Raw genomic sequence first — 21485 nt, 5'->3', positions numbered from 1 at the left:
CGGTGAAAGAAAACTGGCTGCTTTCGCTTCCCCTGATGAAAATTTGCCCGAAAGGCGCAGGAAAAGAGGAGAGGCGCAGAGCCTTGATCGATCTTTCAAGAGACCCTTGCCTAGCTCAGCTCTGGAGGCTTTTCTTCTGGTGCTTGTTTTCGCAGCTACTCTTCACCAGCAGCAAAGTCAATTTTTTTCTTCTTTATGAAATGTTGATGAAACATTTTTCATTTCAAAAATCAATTTTTTTTTGTTTCAATAATTTTATATAACCCATGATAATAAGTTTTCCTATTTTAGAAATCACCTTCTTTGATCAGGCCCGTCTTGTGTGCGCCAATTCTTGATTAGTCTGTCAAACATGTCAAATCTTTGTTTGTTTTAGCAATAAAAGATCAAGAGGATTTACAGAAGCGCACACTGATTTCTAGGTCTTAAAATATCTCTAGGCCCAGCTTGCCTATCTCGCGGCTAGAACAAGCTCAAAAAGTATGCCGTCATTGTTTTTTCCTTTGTCGGCTCAATAGGTCCAATCGAAGAAGCGTCATCTCTTCAGAAATCAAGCACCGGCATTCGGACGATTTGACGAAAATACCGCGCTCTGCATTATCTCGCTCTCCCTTCTCCGTCGCGCGCAATTATCTTATCGCATGTTGTGCCGCCCAAATCACTTATTCACTCTCTGCAAGTTACCTCCACAAATAAATAAAAAAGAATGGTGCAGATCAATTTGCCGCCAAGGTTAAGTTACGCAATTATTTGATTACAATTCAATGTCCCGTCCAGTGTCAAGAAGATTTAATTGACTCACGTATTCCAGGAAGCCTTGAAATGTTACATTTCAATGCTCCAAGCTAAAAAATGGAATTCTTATCATTGATTCTATATATTTATGAAACAGAGAGCTCATTAATAAATGAAATGCACGTATGTACCAGTAAAAATAAATAATCCAGCCATAATTAATTTCACTTTTGTTTTAGTTTATAAATAATAATAGGCGGGAGTACATGTAAGATAATATTTTTTTATTAGAAAGTATTGAATTAATAATAGATTTTAGCACATGCACCATAATTATATTAAATTTTTTTGTTTAAATATTCAAAGTGAAAATTTTACATTTTTAATTAATACAAAATAACCTTACCTATTATCTAAACATTTAAAGGACATTCTTAATTTTTGGTTAAAATGACAAAGTCTTATTAATTATTCAATATAAAAATTATGCGCTTTTTGTTATTTTTGACGAAACTATTCAACTCAATAATCAACTGCGTGATAAATGTGGATCGCGATAAAAGTCATCCAGCGGCAGCCAAACACAAGCAAACTCGTCGTTCTATAGTGGAAGGGCGCCTCCGTGCCGATAAAATCGAGTTAATCACAGTAATACAGTTCGGAATAATAAAAAGAGCGTCGTTTATTAGTGCGTGACTCGCTTTTGCGGCCACGCACACACGCGTGCGCCCCCTCGTAGCAGGGTGGATTGCGTCGGTCGACGTGCCGCACCCCCGCCCAAGCATCTCAAATGAACAGTGTCGTGTGCTGCGAGGTCCTGGGAATCGCTTGCAAGAGTCATGCAACACAATATTGTTGTCAACCCCGAGTCGAATATTGCCGCACGGGGAGGTCTCCGCGCTCTATGCCATGCAGCAGGCTAATATCGAGCTTATCCGTGCCGTAAATCAGAGCACCATCAAATAATCATTACATGCTGGGGGACGGCTTTTCCGATTGCTAATCGACGCAGGCGGAAGTGAGAAATTAAATTAAAAACATTCCCGCTAACAATTTTCACGCTGACGCTGGTGCTTGCAATTTTTTTAATTAAATGAAATTTTTTTTTATGAATAAAACTAATTTTTTTTTTCAAATAATTTTAAGGTTTTACACAAAATGAGAACAATTTGAGTAATTATTATATAGTTTTGGTTTATTTTGCGAATTTGAATTCAGAGGAGCCAAGACACACAGTTTGAAACAATTCCTCATCACAGTAAAGGAAATATGCAATTTACACGTTTTCTTATTTAAACTTTGTCGTCTCTTAATATTTAACAATGCGCTCTATCCTGTTAAAGTACTTACATAATTATTATCTCAATACATTTCTACACAATAATATAAGTGCCGCCGATGAAATTCTATGAACTGAACACTTCCTGAATTATAAACTTTATACAAAGCAGTGGATCTGCAAAAAGATTCGTGATTTTTCTTCCAATATTATATTTTCAACTTTCCTTCCCAATTCTATTACTTTACACTGTCAACAATTATTAATCATAATGAAGTTGAGATCTAAGGAAATGGAAATAAATGGCTTAAAATTTTACACGACGGCTGCTGAATGAAATTTAATGCAAAATTTAAGTGGGTTAATTACACCCATGAAGAAATTCCAGCATTTAAAATGGGCTAACTTTCCCTTTTGCAAAATGACTCAATTTCCACACACAGCCACCGATTACGCGCGATGATATAATAATAACAATCGGAATGGTAGAAGTTGAGCAGTTAGAGCGGGCCAGTAATTTATATCTTAACGAGAGAGTGAGCCATAATTTCGCCCCAAGACCGGACACGCCGCGTCATAAAAACAACTTGGCTTTTTTGCGGGGGAAAGTTTTTCCATTAGCAATTTGATCATTATTTGAAAGAATTATGTCTGCATGGGCTGCTGCGGTATTCACAAAAGAAATACAGGCGCCCAGCATTAAACATTTGCCACTGGAAAGATAGAGATAAATTAAGCACAAAAATCTATTTAACGGCGTAAATAAATGCTTAATCTCTTGCTTGCTTTTGATACACTTTTACTCTTATATAGAGATGATATACGAAGTTAAGTATTACAGAGAAGTTCTTCGTTTGTTATTTACACACAATAAGTTCATCAATAACGCACTCTCAACAACAGGGGCGAGACAGTATGTTTAAATCCGTCTCCTTTACAGATGGCACCACTTGTACTAGTAAGGAATTTGGGACAGGAACTGATTCTGCGGCTCGAGGACTAGGCGGGGACTTGTGGACCTTTTCAATCAACGGTTGCCAAAAAGGTCCTTTGGAAAACCTAATTGAACAAAGTGTTTGTGCTACCACCATCGCGGCTGGTGCATGAGCGGGTGACTGTAGGTGGGCATCACCATATTGCAACTACTGTTGGCCAGAGTGGCCGCCAGGGAGGCCGGAGGCAGTTGGAGAGCGCTAATGTCCATGTTGACGTTCATAAGCCCTGGCAGGCCCATTTCCTGATTTTTACCTCCTCCACTGCAGGGTTTGCCATCCCTGACGAGGACAGGAACAGCCACCCTGCGTGGAGAGGGGAGGGTGCTTGTAGCCGAAGCCTCTTGCATACCTTTCTCCATCTGAGCTCTTTTGGTCTTGTACCTGAGAACATAAAAAGAAACAAATGGTTTAAAACCTGTTTATTTCAAAAAGTTTAAAAAATCGATAAAACTTCAATTTCATTCTATTTAGAAAAAAATAACAACAAGTAGTTGATTTACGAGTTAGAAAATTTGGAAAAAAATATTTTTAAAATAATCACTTTTTTACACTTATTGTTAGAAGTTGAAGAGTTTAGTACTTATACCTGTGGTTCTGGAACCAGATCTTGACTTGAGTGGGCGTTAGCCTGATGATGCTGGCCAGGTGCTCCCTTTCTGGGGCAGACAGGTACCTCTGCTGGCGAAACCGTCTTTCCAACTCGTAGGTCTGCGCCTTTGAGAACAAAACGCGCCTCTTCCTTTTCTTTTGCGGCGGTTGTGGAGGGTCGGATGGATTCCTCGGAACGTCCTCTTCAGAATCGATGTCTTCCTCAATGCAGTCGCCGTCGCCGTCCATCGGCATGTCGTCATCGTCTCGGCTGAGGTCACGTGGTGCTGTGGCGCCGACGATTCCTCCGTTAATTCTGGTTGAGTCTGCAGTCGTGCGGGGGCTGCGAGGTGAGTTTGTGGGTGATGAACCGGGAGGCATGGCCCCTGAGGACGGGGAGGCGGCAGGATCGAAAGGGCCACCGGGGTAGCCGTCGAAGGGGCCGCCACCACTTCTGCTGGCCGCGGGGGATGTGCTGTCTGGGCTGAGTTGTTGGGGAGCGGGGACTAAACCTGGCCTACACAAGCCTGGAACATAAAGAAAATGACATTGAACACTTATTTTCTTCAATTTTTGTATTTTTTATTATAAAGAAGAAAATTTAAAATTAAATTGTTTTTTAAAATAGTTGATAACTTCACTTTCAATTATTATTTTATTTTTCATTTTCATATAATTGTCTTATAATAAGATTTTAATATATTTTACTAATTTTTGTTATAATGAGCTTGAATTGAAAAGTATTATTGCCACGTACAAAAAATATCAAAGAATTAAATAGAATATAGTGTATTTAGTTTTTAAAATTCTAAAGAAGATGTAGAAAAAAAAAATTGTTCGACACAGCGTTAAACGATTTACAACGAGTTCTTGTTAATAGAGTGTGGAAAAACAATCACGTCTTTCCAAGCGATTGCACATTTGAGCGCGGCGGGAGTGCAAAAAGTGGCAGACGCCAGCATGCACACACGTGCAGCCTCGGCCGCGATAAGCCAAATCAAAGGGTGATAACATGCAAATGCTACAGCGTACGCCAACCGACCCGGCACGCCGCTGCACCCTCAACAGAGAGGTCATGAATATCATTGGTAATTGAAAAATATTGTAAGTGATATACAGCGAACATATTCCGCATTTGTACCACCGCATCAAGCAGTATAGTTGCAGAGAGGGTGGGAAATGAGCAATAACCAGCGCTCAGCGCAGTAATCGCACGAGGGTGCATATCAATTGCTTGCTAGGCATCAACCAACGTATTGCACGCATCTACAAAAATTAGAAAATCACCAAATGCAACAAATGTTTGTTTTTAAGTAAAATAAATGATACAATTAAGAATTTTCAGTCAATAAATCAAAATGCAGAAATCGCGATTTCTGCAGAAATTTGAAAAACAAATCATTCACTGATAAAAGGCTTTATAAAAAATTAGTAATTTTTTCTCGGAGCTAAACTTTGACTTGTTTTGACAAATTTGTATTTTGTGCTAATGTTGTCTGCATTAGACTTTGCCTCGTTCTGCAGTAATCACGTTGTTTTTGAGTGGTATGCTCTCATCACGATCTTATCTTTAAACCAGCGCGAAGGAAAAAAATACTATACAAACAAAGAGTGCACGAATCCGCAAATGAGGCGCCCCTCTCTCTCGATTTGTTGTCCTATAGCAGCAGTACTATTCCAGCATCTGCGTGCCGATTTAATACGCTATAATTTGAGCAATCAATTAAGACACTATCTCGCGCAGTCTGCCGCTCTGATTTGGCTAATCTTGAGTGCCAACGACGATTCACGGCCGAATTTAAATTAATATCTCATTAACGTACTTATTCTAAGAGAGCAAAGAGAATAACACTTTTGGCCAATATTCAATACTATCATTAAATTTATTGATATTATTATTATTAATCAGAGAAACGTAATTTATTTCACTATTGTTTAAAAACGTAATTAATAATCTTATTATCTCCATATTCAACACCAAATGAGAAGAAATTTACATTAATCTTGAAGCGGATCGATTTAAAATTTGCATTGCAGATTAATATCAGTTACAAGTGTATGATCTCTATAAATAACATAATCGAAAAAGCATTATCCAAATAAGACAAGAGAGGCTCTTTGGCGGCGAGAGAAAGCCGCGCAGTAATAATTTGATAAGTTATCTAACTACTTGACTCGTTGAGCGGTAATTAAATTAGAACACGCTTGTAATTGGCGTAAGAAGCAGAAGAGGCTCTTGTGCGCGGAAGAGCTGTCGGCGGCGGTTGGCATTTGAAAAGTTCGCGACATGCTCGGCTTGCGCTCTCCAACTTCCGAACAAGGGCTGTTGTCGCCGGTCGCCGCCCCTTGGCTTGACAACCAGCCCTTCGCCCCTCCTTTCATCTTAACAGGGGCGGAAACCAGCTTGCTTTTGTCTCATGCCAAACGAAGCAGAAATGCATTATGACATCCCCTGCCTGCCCGTGCGTCTCTCCTCTCTCAACTAATACATATCAAAGCTCCTGCTACCGTTCAGTATCATAATATACACTGCCGCTGGATGTATATTGAAACCATAAAATGTTACACTCCCCGCTCTAACCAAACAAAGCTGCTAAGTGGATGCATAGATTAGTTTTTGCCACAGTACATTTTATTATTATTTATCGTCAAAAGCTTAAAAAAAATCTAAATATTAATTGAATGAGAAATTGAAAATGAAGTTCAATTAAAATAATATGATTTTATTTTCGACAAAATTTAAACTGATTTTAAATTTTTGCATCTCATTTAAACAGATTTATCCTTAAAATCTAAATTAAATTAATTATTGTTAGATGATTAATCACTTATCAAAAATTGACAATTTTAAGTAAAAACGCAACCTGCATAACACTGGTGTTGACCAGATTGCATAAAACAAAAAGATTTAGACAGTTTCCGTGAAAATAAATTTTGAAAGTAAATTAACACAGGTTCAGTGGCTGATGATTAAAAATCACGAAGTGGCTTCACAAGAAAGTAAAAAGCCAGCGTTCAGTGCGAGTGAGTAAAGCAAGACTTATCTGATCTGCTTATCATTACTGAATAATACTACAAAGGAGAGTCATAAAAAAGTGTGCCACGCTGCCAACGAAAACCAATAAACGCGAAAACGATTCAAACGCCCCACGCCACGACTGCTAATGTCTCCGCCGCACAATGCAATGATTGATGAAAATTATAAAACAAATTATGCATGTAATTTGAATAACACGCAGGCAGGCAGCAGTTTTTGAAATGACATCGGCAGAAAAGAGAGGCGTGATCTCTGCAGCTGCATTCGGAAGCGCGACCCCTGCGATTGGCGGCGACGGGGTCGGTTGGTGAATGCAGTTTGACCCCTTGTGCCCCCGAGAACATCTGCTCTTCAGCATCCAACATGGCCCCATCGATTGTAAATAGCTCTTTAAGGGCGCTAAGCTGACTTAATATCAAATAAAATGAATAAATCCGGACGCTCTCTCCATGATATGCACTCAAAAGTGTTACACCATTTGTCTGCGCGCACTTAATGAGAACAAATAATACAACCAGAGCAGTTGCTGCATACAATTCGGTTGCCGCTTTCAATTTCCTATGCATGTGCCAAAGGAGAGGGCTTCGACTCTCAAAAAAATAAAATTCGTTCCTGTTCTTGGCGGAACAAAAAGTAAAAAAGAAAAAAATGCAGGGGGACAAAATGATAGAGAGAATCAGATTTGAATGCAGCAGGAAATACAATGATTCCTGGTATACATAGTTTACAACAATGTAATATTTTGTTAGTATATTGGAAAATTATATAAATTTTTAATTCGTGATAATAAGTAGTGAAAAATATTTGTGTCATTTTTCCGCGATTCATTTTTTTAATTTGTCTTAATTGCTGAATTTTTAAACAGAAATTTAATTATTTTGAGTTCAATTACCTGGTGGATGATGGTGAGCTTCGGCAGCCATGGCTGAGGCGGGGTGATGCGGCCAACGGCCAGGCCCAAGCAGAGCCTCACTCGATGGCCCCAGAAGGCCATAGAAAGGATGCCCATAGCCAGACAGACCTTGAAACTCTGGAGATGTGAGAGAGCCTAAAACAAAAATCAAAATTTTTTGGTGACGGAAAAGTATAAAATTCAAGTAAATGCCAGCAGGAGCAATTATTTTAAAACCTTTTGGAAAATTTGCTGAGTCACGAGTCTCATTATTTCCCGACTCCATTTGCATGCGTTCCGAAATAATTATGCTCGAGCAAAACAAACTGGGCACCAAACGTGACAACTTCATTTCCAGGAATCAGGGGCTCAAGTGAAATTTTGGTTTTAGGAGGGTCATTAATGTGGCTACAAAGTGGCTTTTTATCGCACAAAAATTGCTCTCCGATAAAAAGCTTCACTTGCTAGATAACTTTTGACATTAAAAAAATCCAACGGCGAGAGAGAGTGTATTAGTGATTTGAATGTACAGCGGGGGAAAATTTGCTGTTTTGTCAGGCGAAAGAGACTGATAAAATCAAACGACATTTGGGAAATGAGCATCGAGCACGAGCAATAAAAAATCTCATTTGAAGAAGGTCGTTTAAGACTGAAAGCAATCGGAGGCAATTTCTGAGAGTGATCGTCGGAGAAAATTTCATCGCCGTGACTGCTGCTGAGCGATTTCCTCATCACAGAAAATTCAAACACGCTCCAAGAATTATAGATTACAAAAAGCCGGAATAAAATTTTCCGAGCGAAAATACAAGAGGAGGGCAGCAACAGCACATTAACTTGAAAAAGCTTTCGGTCACGAAATTTCTTTTTCCACTCTGATTGCATGCGTTTTATCACTATCTGTGCTTTTCGAAATGGCACGGCACCACAATTTCCAGCATGGCCTCACCACTCTAACCCTTATTTTAATTATACCTATCTACCCCGGTGAGCTGCGTGCGCCCGCCCGGCCCAGCACACGCGTTATTTCACAAGAGAACACCTCAACTCACTCGCCATAGATAACAATTACACACTCGCGCACATATGAATAAGTTCAATTGACACAGCAATTAGGATATTTTAATGCGCCTGTTACGTTTAGTTTTATGCGGGGCGCATTTATGCGAGGAGACTTGTTGAAAGGGTTGGTTTTAAATGAAATGGGTCGGCGCTCGGCGTGTGCACCACAAAAGTTTGAGTATCGATTGTGGGGCGGCTCATTTAACTACTCGCGAGCAACAACCTGGCACTCTCACATTTTAAGTGCGTCGGTTCGCCCAAAATTAAATGTTTTGCTAGATAATAAAAGGGTAGATAGCATGTAAACGAATATGCGCTGTTTTAAATGTGACATTTTATATTTTTAAAAGCTCAGTAAAGATGCTTTTTTGATATGTTGAGGTATTTTGAACTTTAAAAGTTGCTGGTGATTGCGCAAGATTGTTGACCAACAATACCAGTATAAATGAAAACACCAATTATCACCATACCGTCAAAATATTATTCATTCTAAAAAAAATTGGAATAAATAAAAGCTACATTTTAAATCAATTAGAAGCATATTTTTCGGCAAGTTGGAAATTGGCAAAAATTATCCATACATTTGTTTTGTTTTTATTTGCAACTTTGTCTACAGGTTGTATGAAAATAAATTTTTCAAAAAATTTTGTTATAAAATTCATGAATTTTTACTAGAAAAAATATATTCAACCAAAAAAGCAGGATTGTAAAATTTTTTAATTTTCTTTTCTTTAATGTTTTCAACGATTAATCTTTGAATTTCATACTTATATTTTATGTTTTAATCCGCCTCTAATAGAAGAAAATAAACAATTATAAAAATAAGAATAAAACATAATAATTAATTAAAATAAGATAGATGCCCTCTTGTAATCAAGGACAATATTTTGAAGCTTTCTTGCCACGTATAAGGCGAAATTGGGAAAATGTTGACAAGCGCACGTCACCTGCGCCAAATATTTACTTGGGACCAGCAAAAGCAATTAGATCGGTGGTTAATGGTCGGCACACACATACGCAGAGGCCTAGTTCAATTTATACTTTTGACTCCAGCTCATTCCTCAAATGTCTCGCTGCGCAAATATCCATCAGCCCACCTTTTGTATTGAATTGGGGTGCTGGCCGGTCGCAATCAAAATAAAGCGCAAAACTATGTAACAACCGCACCCTATTCGACCGCGATCAAGATTTCAAAAGCAAACCGCGCGCGGCGCCAGAAATAACACAAATATTATACGAAATGGATCTGTTTTGACAGCGGCAGCTCAAAATCGCGTCTTGTGTATTTTTCTATGGCTTGTTTGCCCGCAGAATGATTTTTGTAACAAATTTTTGGCATTGCTTACCGTGGGGTGGAAGGGTTGAGGGATGATTGGGTAGGTCACCAGGCTTGGGCGTGCCCGTGGCCTGGTCGTGCAACTCCAAAATATCGCTGATGTGGAATCCAGAAGGACGACCGGAAATGAGCTTTCCTGAACCATCCAGCAAGCGACTGTGAACAAAAACAGAAAAATATTCAGCAACATAAGTTTAAAAATTGCATAAAATTATTATTATTATTGAATAACTATATTTCTGTTGAAATGTCATTTCTCAATTCATTATTCATCATGGTATTGAAACGTCAATCGGCCAGACATCCGAGTTTAATTATATTAGCCTGAATGAATGATGGATATCAGATGGTTTAAATTAATAAATGAAGTGTTGTTAAAACTTTGTTTAAATATTAATCGTATTGAGGAATGCAGTTATGAAATTATTAAATAAACTAAATAATTCAAAATATAATTCAAAAAAATATTTAAAACCTTAAGTGACAAAATTTTTAAAGATTAATAAAAAACATTGGAAAATCATGTTTAAATATTACATTAAGCAGCCAGAGAGTGCAAACAAGGGCAGAGGCAGTTTATTTTCTGCTAAATTAGCACGCGGCGCGGCGGTGGTTTTGTGCGGCGGCGGTGGCGGCGATGATGCTGTGCGATACGCGCCCCGCAAACAGCCCCATAATGAAGAGTGATGATGAAGTTAACAACGCGCTGCTGACAGCGAGGGCGGAAGATTAAATTGCTGTTCACCACCATCCATTGAGCTGATTGCAGGAAGTTTGCATTTCCCAATAATTTTAACGATATTATACTTCCTCGTCCTCTCGCACTCATTTCAAATTTTTTTGTGATGATACTGATGATAATAAAAATACTTTTTTAATAGATCCGCAATGAAAAGATACATGGAAGGATACATTTTTTTAAATGCAATTTTTGACTTCTTGTATATTTCAGTAAATTAAAAAGCACGGTTTGCTATAGCGCGCATATTTCTTTTCCATAAAAGTGTCACTTTCAAAAATATCGTTTTCTCTAAGAGTTGGCTCAAAAACGTGACTGCCACAAAAGGAAAATGAAATATATGTGCTATTCTCAGTATTTGCGGAATAGCCTCTGAATGGACTTCCTTTGCACCACCTGAAAATTTCCGACTTCAAAGAAAACGCAGCTTCGGCTTTGATGGTAATTTGAGACGCGCGGCAATTCTCCTTTTATTTTTCATCCACCTGATTAAAATGCAGAGGCACGACCCGGGTCTCCTACACTCAAAATCCCACTTGACTACGAGTACAAACCAAAAGGAGAACCTGCGACATCCACCTGTGTGAAGTGTGATCCTTGTAAAATGCCTTTTTTATTTGAGGCGCGTGAGCGGACAATGAGCGCTTGGGATTTCTCACTTGGATGACTTCTATCAAGACTTTTGAAACCCACGTTCTAGCAAGGAATTGTAAATTATTTTTTAAGAAGCTCTCCAATTTCTAAGAGATGCTTCTAGCCTTGAAAGTTTTCTTTCCGCGGTTCATTTAAAATTACTGCATTGTATATTCTTTGAATTTAAAAAAAATGTCTAGTTTATTATAAATATTAAATTTACGTGAAATATTTTTTACTTTTTAAATTAATTAAAATAGTTAAAAGATACATATAATTATTCTATTTTTACCTTTCAAAAGATTGTGAGTAAATATTTTTTTATTTTTTATCAGAATGTTTTCTCTGTAAAATTATAGCTATAAATTGTTGCTTAACATGCAAATTTGAATTTATTTCAACGTTTTGAAATTAAATAATAAATCAATTTCAAAATTTTATATTACTTCATTTGATTTATGATCACATTGGTCCCTTCCACCGTTTTCCTCTCAGCGATCATCAGATCGGTATCTTTTGAAAAGTGATGTTCGCATCTTTCTTTCACACCCGTTTTTCCTCCACGAGGCATAAAAATTAATATCGACGCACATCTCTGTCTATTCTCTAGTCCCTCCCGAATAAGAACTGGTTCAACCCAGAATAAAGGAAGGAGGAACCATCAAGGATTTTGAATGGGAAATACGTACCAAGTCTCATGGCCTCGCCGCTCTTTTTGTCAATCCAAAGCACAAAGACTCGCTCGGAGGAAAAGGCTCATGATATTAATTGCGTTTAACGCTCAGCAACGTGCATGGCCATATTTGTTTTGCCAACTCTCATCAATCATGGCTCTCAGTTTTGACATAACGAGCTGCCTGTCTTGAAAATTGCTTTCTTTTATTCGTGTTGCTTAAATGTCTAGTGTGATGATGCTCTTTTAATTCTCAATGTATACTCTTCAGCCGTTGAGTAAATATGTATACTGCAATGTTTTTTAGGCAGAGAGAGAAACAAAACACACTCTAGATGAGCATTTTGAAATTATGAAAGAAAAAACTGCATCAACAATGCAAAGTTCTGATAAGTTAATTCTTTTGAAATTAGGCTTAGTGGTGCCCGTACATATCACAATTTTAAATTTTTTGAAGTTATTAATTCCGTCAAAATAATTGATTGCTTAATTACCTGGAAATCAACAAAAGTTAATCCAAGCATATTTGGCTAGATTTGAGTGGTTGAGATTATGAATTAAAAGATAAGCTCTTAAGTGCTTATTATGAGAGAGTGGTACTTTAGAAAATAGTGTTGACGATATGATGCATCCAGAGCAATAGATAATTCAATTTTTTAGTGATGAAAAGAATTAAAATAGACCTGGGGTCCAGCCGGTTCAGGCCAAACAATTGCCAAAAAAAATCCAATTTCACATCACAATTAACTGTCAACATTATCACAACACAATAAATGGCAACACTTTTCGTTGAAAAATATATATTTCTAAATATGAAATAATACATTAATAAATTTATAATGATTGTATTATTTTATGAATAAGATCTTTGTCACATGACAACAAATTCAAGGATACGTTTATTTTTAATTGATTTTATTCATGTTACACTTTGCAGATTAACGTTTTTAATCCCTTTTTACGGAAAAAATTTATTAAATTGCAAAAATTAATTCACCGTTGCATTAAAAAAAAACTATTTTGTGTAGCATTTATGAGCATAAATTTCATTTAATTTAGAATCCAATTTTTTGAAAAAAATGGGTACCTCTACCATGCAAGCATGCAAATTAATTTTAAATCAACTGACCCAGTGTTGGAGATGCTTTTGCTACTTTTCTTGTTGGGCGGCGGCAACACAGGCGGCGGCCGACACCAAGCGGGCATCAGTTGGCACCACGGGGGCATCAGGGCCGGACACCAGGCGAGGACGGCGGCCGCGGCAGCCGCAGCAGCGGTGGCCGTGTCGACGGCCGAAAGTCGCGCCTCGTGCTGCGCCCCCAGCAGACTGAGGTACTCGGAGGCCTTGGGGGCCTCCTTGGCTAGCGGGGGTGGCACGGCTTTGAGGTCGAGCGGTCGGTCGCTCTTTTCCGACTTGACGTCGACCTCGATGGATGACGAGGTGTCGTCGTCGTCCGGCCGGGGCGAGGAGTCGCGGCCGGGGGCGGCAGGGCTCGGGGGTGGCGAGGGTGCTTCGCTGTCGCTGACGTCGCCCATGGCACTCACAGAAGCAAAGTGTGCTCCTTCAAGTCTCCGCGAACGCGAGTGAGTCGAGTGGCCTCCCCCTCAACCCTCACGAGTGCTCTTGCAGGGGTTGCAACTCTTGATGACGAGTGGCCAACTTGAGCCGCAAGGGTGGGGGCACGAGTGGCCGCCGAGAGCAGGCCCCACTCCCCCACTCGCGGGGGCCGCGCCAGAGGCGGGACTCCACCGGGTCCAATGGAGGTGCTGGGAGTGGCGTGAACGCCAATTGATTTTTTGCGCGCTTCTTCTCATCACCTGAGCTGCCGCTTCTGCTCATTGTGTTCTCAGATGTAAAACATATTTTTTGCTTTCTTTGTTGTTCTGCCCACTGTATAGTGGTGAAGCATAAAGCACCCTTAGGAAGCAAAAAGGCAAAAAGCTTTTGCATCGTATTTAGTAGTGAGTTAATATTATAATCATTTTGAGTTGCATGCTCAATAAATTTAATTTATTTAATTTTTATTAAAAATTGAATAATTGTGCATAATTTTTTTTAAATAATTAGAAAAGATCAATTTTAAATGATTTAATAATTATTAATTGAAATATAAACACGATTTCAAAATTTTTTATGTTCATTTTTTAATACTGATGTCATATTATGCAAAAGTATAAACAACGAGATAATTTGAGTTTTGTTTAACAAATATCTAATACGGTTTAAAATGACTGCTAAAAGTGCAAAAATGAATTTTTCCATAGCATTGGTGAATATTCAAGAATGAAGAGTGGAAAAACTTTACTTATTAACTTGCGATTAAACAAAATATTTTGTGAATTTTAAATAAGTTGAATTTATTTCAATACAATAAGACAAAAGATATTTTGTGATTATTATAATTTTTTTGTTATGATTAATTTGCAATATTTATATAATAAAAAAAAATTTATCCTTCTTTTCTTTTAGTATGGTTTGCATGCAGAATTATTTATATAGCACTAAAATTTTGATCAACGCAAAGTCTAAACAGGAAAAGCTTGTCCTTCCTCTCTACTTTGCATGGAAATTAAAATTCAATTACGCTCTCCCCACAAGCGGTGCTGTAAGTTGCCGAAGTCAAAAAGGAGGAGCAAACATCAAACATTCTCCAACCCTCTCATTGTTGTGCAAAAGAGCTTGCACGAATATAGGGTGCAGAAATTCTGAGATGATTTTTTTTTCTTTTGCCAAATCGTGTAGTCGTTTTTTATAGTCCACCTCAACACTCGTAAAATATATTATTTGCCGCCACGGTCTTTGTGCAAGAGGCCCACTGGGGGGGGGGGGGGGGGTCGCCATAACTTTATAACCGTTTCCGTGCGAGGAAGCGAGAAACTGCAACTGCAAGAAGAGAGCAAGTTTTTGCCGCCGAGCTGTCAACGAATGAATGGAAAAAGTTTAATGCCGTAATGCTCCTCGCATGCATGCATCGCCACCTTTTCTTTCCCAGGCGAGCGTTTCACGTTGGATTAAAGCTTGATAATAATTTCTTGAGTGCTGCTTTGTCATCTCTCTCTTATGTAAAGTGCCTCTAAAGTTTAGAGCAAACAAGCTTCTGGAAATGTGCTGCTCTATTATCTTTCATAGTGCTTGCTTAATTCTAAAATTTATTGATCACAGAAAAGATTTTAAAATAATTTATTGAAATTTCTTATCTGATACCGAAGGCGTAAAGGCGTATTTAAGTTTGAGCCGCATGCTTTATAAAGAGATATTACACAATTTGAACAGGAATTTGACGGTCATTCGCCGTGCAATGCGATTAAATTCTTTCCAAAAAGAGGGTGGAATTCTCCGGCTGAACGGCACAAGAAACGGAATCAAGTGTTAAATTTGGTATATAAGAAACGGTGCTCGGAGTGCATGCGTGTCGTGATTCCGTGATTAATAATCCTATTAAACTATTATCAAGGCGAGGAAGTTTGTCAGATATACCGCGCGCTTCGGTCCATTCATTCTGATCCAGAAAAAGAAATTTAAAAAGGATCTCCCTCAGGAAGGTTACAAAGGCAGCAGGAAATATAGCCTCGTACTTTGTCACCCTTGTATATGCAGGTGTGCCCGGCGTATAAAGTAAAAAGCTGCCGGCTATATTTACCTGAATGCTCCCCCGACCTCAAATATTAGGAAAAGAGAATAGCCGCGCGCGGCCAGCCACACATGCCTCAACTCAAAAAATCCTCCTTTCCCACAGAGAGAAATTGTTAAAAAATCTCTTTACACCAAAACCAATTTTCCCCGCTCCTCTGGGTTCTTATTTTAAATTTGACCCTTACCCATGGCTACTTTTCTTCTAATGATCTGCTTTCCCATGACGATGGGTCCAGCAGAGGAGAGTGAGAATTTCTTAAATCTGGGCGCACAAGTGCCAAAAGCTGCGGGAGTGCACTTGAGAAAGATGTACCTGAGTTGAGCAGCTTTTGCATCGAATCAGGTGTGGTCCAGCGGGAGCAGTAAAAAATTTCTACACCTGTTTTCTAAGAGGCCGCAAACATCAGAATTTCAAAGGGAACAAAAAAAATTGACTGGAGAGGATTAAGGATTTGAACAATCACTTGCAAAGTTAGAAAAGGTCACAAGACTTTCTCACACATGCTGTAAACGTTCAAAACAGCGTTGAATAATGAGGAATAGAAGAATTAAAGATAGACTAACAATCAGTGACATCAGAATATTTTAGTTTGAATAGGGATTAAATATTGATCCAATGTATTTTATTTTTAGATACTAATAAACTAAAACTAATTAAATATTTTAAATTAATATTAATGCTAATTAAAAAACACAAGAAAAAGAACTGTTTAATCATTCATCATTCTTAAACAAGTCACAAAATTTTTTAAAATTTAAATTAAATAAATTTAATTTAATTTTTTCAAATATATTTTACACACAGTTAAATTATAATTTTTTAGAAACATAAAAATAATTTATTTATGTAGATCAAATTTTAAATAGTAAAAATAACGCTATTTCAGCGTTGATTCATGATAATTATTTCTTTGACAATCTTTGTCACATTTTTAATCTTTCAATTTTCAATAAATATTCCTTTACAAATATACTCAAAATACATATTTTACAAGCTTTTCCTCAAAAGAGAAGGAAAAGCCAAAAGTTTTAAAAATAGAACAGCGGCTATTTGAAATTTACGAAGGCCACCCCCGCGGATATATCATGCACATCTATCTATAGTGCTGGTCACACGGGGTCTGTGGCTCGCGTGATTTGCGTTTGATGTGATGCCGCTCGCCACTTTATTGATACAAGGATGCAACAACGCAGAATTCCCACCCTCGAAATAAAACCGGGCGTTGGTGGAAGCGGCGACTTCTTGCCGCTCGCGAGCACAAAAGCCAGGGTATGCGCGCGTGTAACAGGAAGTGCCGACTTTTATCGTGTGGCTTGAGCCACTTCCCCGGCCAATTCTCATGACCCGGCTGAACTCTGGCCATCAATATCAGATTTTCGATTCATATCAGGTATATATGATTACAGCAATAGCCAATCCATTATAACTCGCAACATAACTGTTGATATTCATTTCAGCAAATTCAAAAAGGACATGCAATGCATCAATATAAAATCATTACGGTCGGATTGAGTTGTATTACGATACTTGCAGGCTTAAAAATGTTTTATATCAGAAGTATTGAATAATTATTGTTCTTGAAATAAATTATATAAATAATTATTTTGATTTTAGAGTGCAATTTTATTAAATTCATGATTAATAATATTTTAAACCCAATTATACTTCACATTTAAAAAAATTTGGAATGGAAAATATTATAGAAGGAAATTTAAGTCAAATTCAAAATATTATCGCACTCCATTCCTTAATCTAAATAATGTTATTTCTAATTGTATCAGAACTTTCTGCCATGGGGACTGGGATGTATAAGTTATAAATTGTATGCTAAACTTCTTTATACAATTTAAATGCAAACTACTCAGCCACTGTCTACGAATATATGTACATGTGTGTGTCTTCATGTCAGCTAAATACAATCAAAATATGGTGTGTTGAGTGTGTGAAAGGCGCCGGGTGTGCGTTACGTGATGCATCCCTCTGACACGCTTTACCAAATCACGTGAAATGCGCCCCCTGTTTTATACCAGCGGCTATTTTAAAAGCATATCAACCAACACAGCACACACTCGGTTGAGGGATGAAAAAATGAACAGCAGTTTTCCAGGCAAAAGTCGAGTACAGCCCATCAAGCATGTTATCGGCAGAATAAATCTTTACAGCATAAATCTATTTGCCGCAAGACTAATGCTTTATACAGCTGCATCAGAATATCTGTATTTTAAAGTATCATACAAATCCTAATTTCATCCACAAGATACTAATGGTATGTAGTGCAAAACTTTCAAATTACATTTTTAGAAAACTAAAATAAGAAATACAAGCATGAAAATGTCACACTGACTTTGGAAATATTTTCCAGAGCTTAATTTAAAATATGTGATAAATAATAGAGTTCTAGTAAAAATTATATTATATTGCAACGAGGGTTAAAAACGTGAATTGAAATTGGAAGCTAAAATTTTAAATTTTCCATTTCAATCTTAGAAGTAGCATAGATAATTTGATTTGCATGTGAAATAACCAAAAATCTCCCCGAAAGATCCTCAAAAGCTATATGTTTGCCTTCATCCAATATTGATCAAACTTGATTCACGCTGATTTTTAATATTGTTATCTTGCGCACGCGGCTGATAGAGAGCGAGCAAACGACGATTTCACTTCGATGCCAGCGCGCTTATCAATATTCGGCGCATTACACACAATAAGAAAAGTGACACACACTGCACGTAAAAGCTCGCGCGCACCATACGAAATCGCTTATAACACACGTCGGAAAGTAATCAGACAATTATTGCATATTGTCATATCCCGTCACGAAAGCGCCAATATCTATTAACACGCCTTTAGAGCGTTGGGGAAAAACGAATTATCGCGCAAAGGGCTCGCAATACGTTCGGCAAATCAAAGTCCGTTTCTCAAAAATCATTCGGTGACCTTCTTCAGACTTCAAATATTATAAAAAGAATTGAACATTATCATGGATCATGGAAAGAAAACTCTTCTTCATCACTCGACAGTAGAAACGAAATAAAAAATGTAAGCTGTTGGTTTTATCCTCTCGCAGTCTGCTCAACTGCCCATTGCAGCGGACATCATTAGTCAAAGAGCTAACAAGACGCTTTTTGAGGCGCACTGCGATGTTTTCCCTAATGTGAATTTGATAGTGGCTAAGTGAGCGGAATAAAAGGCTCATTACGCTTGGCACAAGTGACGCGGCAGATTGCATTGAGCGGCCGTGAGAATTGCTAATTCTCATCCGAACTTGCCGTAATTGTGGACGCATCAAGTGTGGACCTCCCCGGTGCACACTTGCACAGCAGCACACGCAATTCGATCAGTCGTGGTAAAAGGACTGGTATTTTATCATTTATATTTTCATGGTATCAAAAGTTTTCCTGTTGTGTTGAAGTTTAATTGAAAAAATTCTAACTGTTAAATTTGTTCAAATTATAAAAAAAAAATTTTATTTATATTTCAAGAAATTTTTTTAATTTCTCAAGATATTAGGTAAGCGCTATTTAGTATTTTATTTATTAAGTATTTTTTTTTATCCCATTTTCATTGCTATGCCGATGCTATAGAGATTCTATGCAACCTGCTTTGCTCCATTGTTTAGCGGAGCAGCTTTCCTTTCAAGTTCAGGGGCAAAGTGTTAGAAAATAAAAATAACATTATTCCACTCAATTTAACCTTTTAAAGCTATATATAAAAATAATAAAAATTTTCTGTCATTGCGCCTACCAGTGAAAATTCCCAAGTGTCAGAAAGAAAAAGCTATCACAGCTTGGCAAAGGTGCTGTCAATACACGCAGCAGAAAATAAGCCGGCGTTCAAGTTGGAATTAAAAGTGTGTGTAATGATGCCCGCCACCCTGGCCGCTTCGGTGAAAAGCAGGCCACACACCTGCGCTCGAGACGTGTGTTTGTTTGCATCTCACACCTAACTACAATCATTTACAGATGATTTGCCGCGCACTAAGAGAGTGTTTTGGCCGGCAGCAGCAGCGGCAACACTTAATGCCTCGCGCTTTGTTAACCTCGACGCGGCTCAGCCTCCTTCAGATAAACGCAAATTTAATTCCTCTATGGCCGTCACTCATAGCAGCGTCGATTCAATAGGCCTCGAGCTGTTTGGGAAATGCACGTCTTTTGAGGACGCTGCTTTTAATGGGGCGATAAATAGGCCATCAAAACAGCCTATTACGATGCGAGAGCTGTTTTCATCAAGTTATTGGTCTGTCTGTCATTGTTGCAATTGTTGAGATGCGTTTTTGGAGCGAAAAACTATTTCAAGAGCGGAAGAGGAAGAGCCATACATAAAAATTTTACTATTCTCATTTCAGCAAAATGCAGTGAAAATTGCTGATTGGTAAATGTATTCTTATTATTCCAAATAAAATACATCCTAAATTTTAGCGTGTCTACCTACAAAAAATACTCAAATTTCAAAGCAATGGTGAAGAAAATTAAAAAAAAAAATACATGAAAAAGAAAACTTATGACACATACAATAATATTTCAATAATTTTTTAAAAATTTTTTTTGCCCAACAAATATCTAAGATATAAATTGGCAGAGACATACAAAAATCAGTTGTTTAAAGGCCACAGGCAGTTCCAACAATGCGAAACGAATAAAGTGATAAATCTGAAACTTCTTACAAACTTTGTTGTGGTTATGAGTTAAAATGTCTTCAATTTAAAAAAAAAATTGTATCGCATGAAGGAACCGCATATATTATAGTTTCTAAAATTATTAAAAAATCTTTTAATTTACGCTACATTTACATATTTTTAATTTTTTTAAAAATTAAACCATTTTAATTTTCCAATAACTTATTATTAAATAATAATTTTTAATATATTTATTTTATGTAGTGTTATTTAATGTTTATGATTTATTAAAGAGGATTTGAAAAAAGTGGAAAAAAGTATGAAAAGTGATATTATTTATAAAAATTAATTTTTTAAAATTTTATTTAGCCAATTTTACAGTCTGCCAAAATAAATCGATTATCTTTGCTTGAAAAATTAATACTCATGAGATGGGGTTCTTAAAATTTGAAGTAATAATTTAAAGTGACGAAATAATTTTCAAAATATTATAATCCTCACCTGTAGTCATCTTCGATGCCTCCAAAGTCGCCCTGCGCCATTGCCCACGAGTGGTGGTCGAGGTGTTCAACAAAGTGCTCCTCGTACATGTTGTTTGGCCCAAAGTTGCCGCTGTTGGGGACAAAAATGTGTTTCTGGCCCCTGGGCTGCGAGGGGGTGGCTTGGTGGTGATGCTCCAGTGTGCCGAGCGAGACAGACAGCCGATGATTGAAGGCTGCACTGGCAAAGCCGCCGAGGTCCACCTGGCCATATTGGGTCTGATAACGCGGCTCCGTGATAACAACAAGCGCAACCCGCGGCTGACAAGGCAGGAGCTGCTGATAAAAAAAAATCATCGCCGGCCGCCGGCCAAATCTCGGCCGCGAACTGCTCGATTGATTGCCGTGGAATTGGGAAAGCACTCGAGTAAACGTCTCATCCTCAAGGGAAAAGAAAAAAAAATCACAGCACGCGCCTAAATAACTATGAACTCCGTACAAATTTCAAAAATACTTATTAATTTAATTATTAAATTTTTTGTTCAGTAAAAAATAATATTAACGAGTAAAAAAAGATATTATATAGATGTATTCAAATTGACGGTCAAACGTTTCTCTATTATTTTGATTTTTTACAGGTAAAATTAAAATTATCTCTGCTGAATTAAAATATTCTTAAAGATTATTAAACGCTGGGTGGAAATTTGTTGTCAAACTGTTTACATTATGTTGGTAGCAACTGCAATTTTCAATTTTGCTGCATAGCTCTGCAATATTGTGATCAACAAGA

General features: G+C 37.6%; 1 protein-coding gene across 1 annotated transcript; it reads right to left on the bottom strand.

Annotated features, from left to right (window-relative positions):
• Positions 1-1918: 1918 nt before the first annotated feature.
• LOC132199965 (homeobox protein vnd-like) lies at positions 1919-21449 on the bottom strand. Its single transcript, XM_059625094.1, has 6 exons — positions 21419-21449; positions 20718-20959; positions 9932-10077; positions 7527-7682; positions 3596-4124; positions 1919-3390 (listed from the first exon to the last, which is right to left on the bottom strand). Exons 2-6 carry the CDS (start codon positions 20804-20806, stop codon positions 3096-3098), a joined length of 1215 nt encoding a protein of 404 aa, XP_059481077.1. The 5' UTR covers positions 20807-20959; positions 21419-21449; the 3' UTR covers positions 1919-3095.
• Positions 21450-21485: the final 36 nt, after the last annotated feature.

The sequence above is a fragment of the Neocloeon triangulifer genome, unplaced genomic scaffold, assembly GCF_031216515.1.
Source record: "Neocloeon triangulifer isolate White Clay Creek 2 clone unplaced genomic scaffold, ASM3121651v1 ptg000014l, whole genome shotgun sequence".
Taxonomy (NCBI): Eukaryota; Metazoa; Arthropoda; class Insecta; order Ephemeroptera; family Baetidae; genus Neocloeon; species Neocloeon triangulifer.
This window is presented reverse-complemented; position numbering and strand designations above follow the sequence as displayed.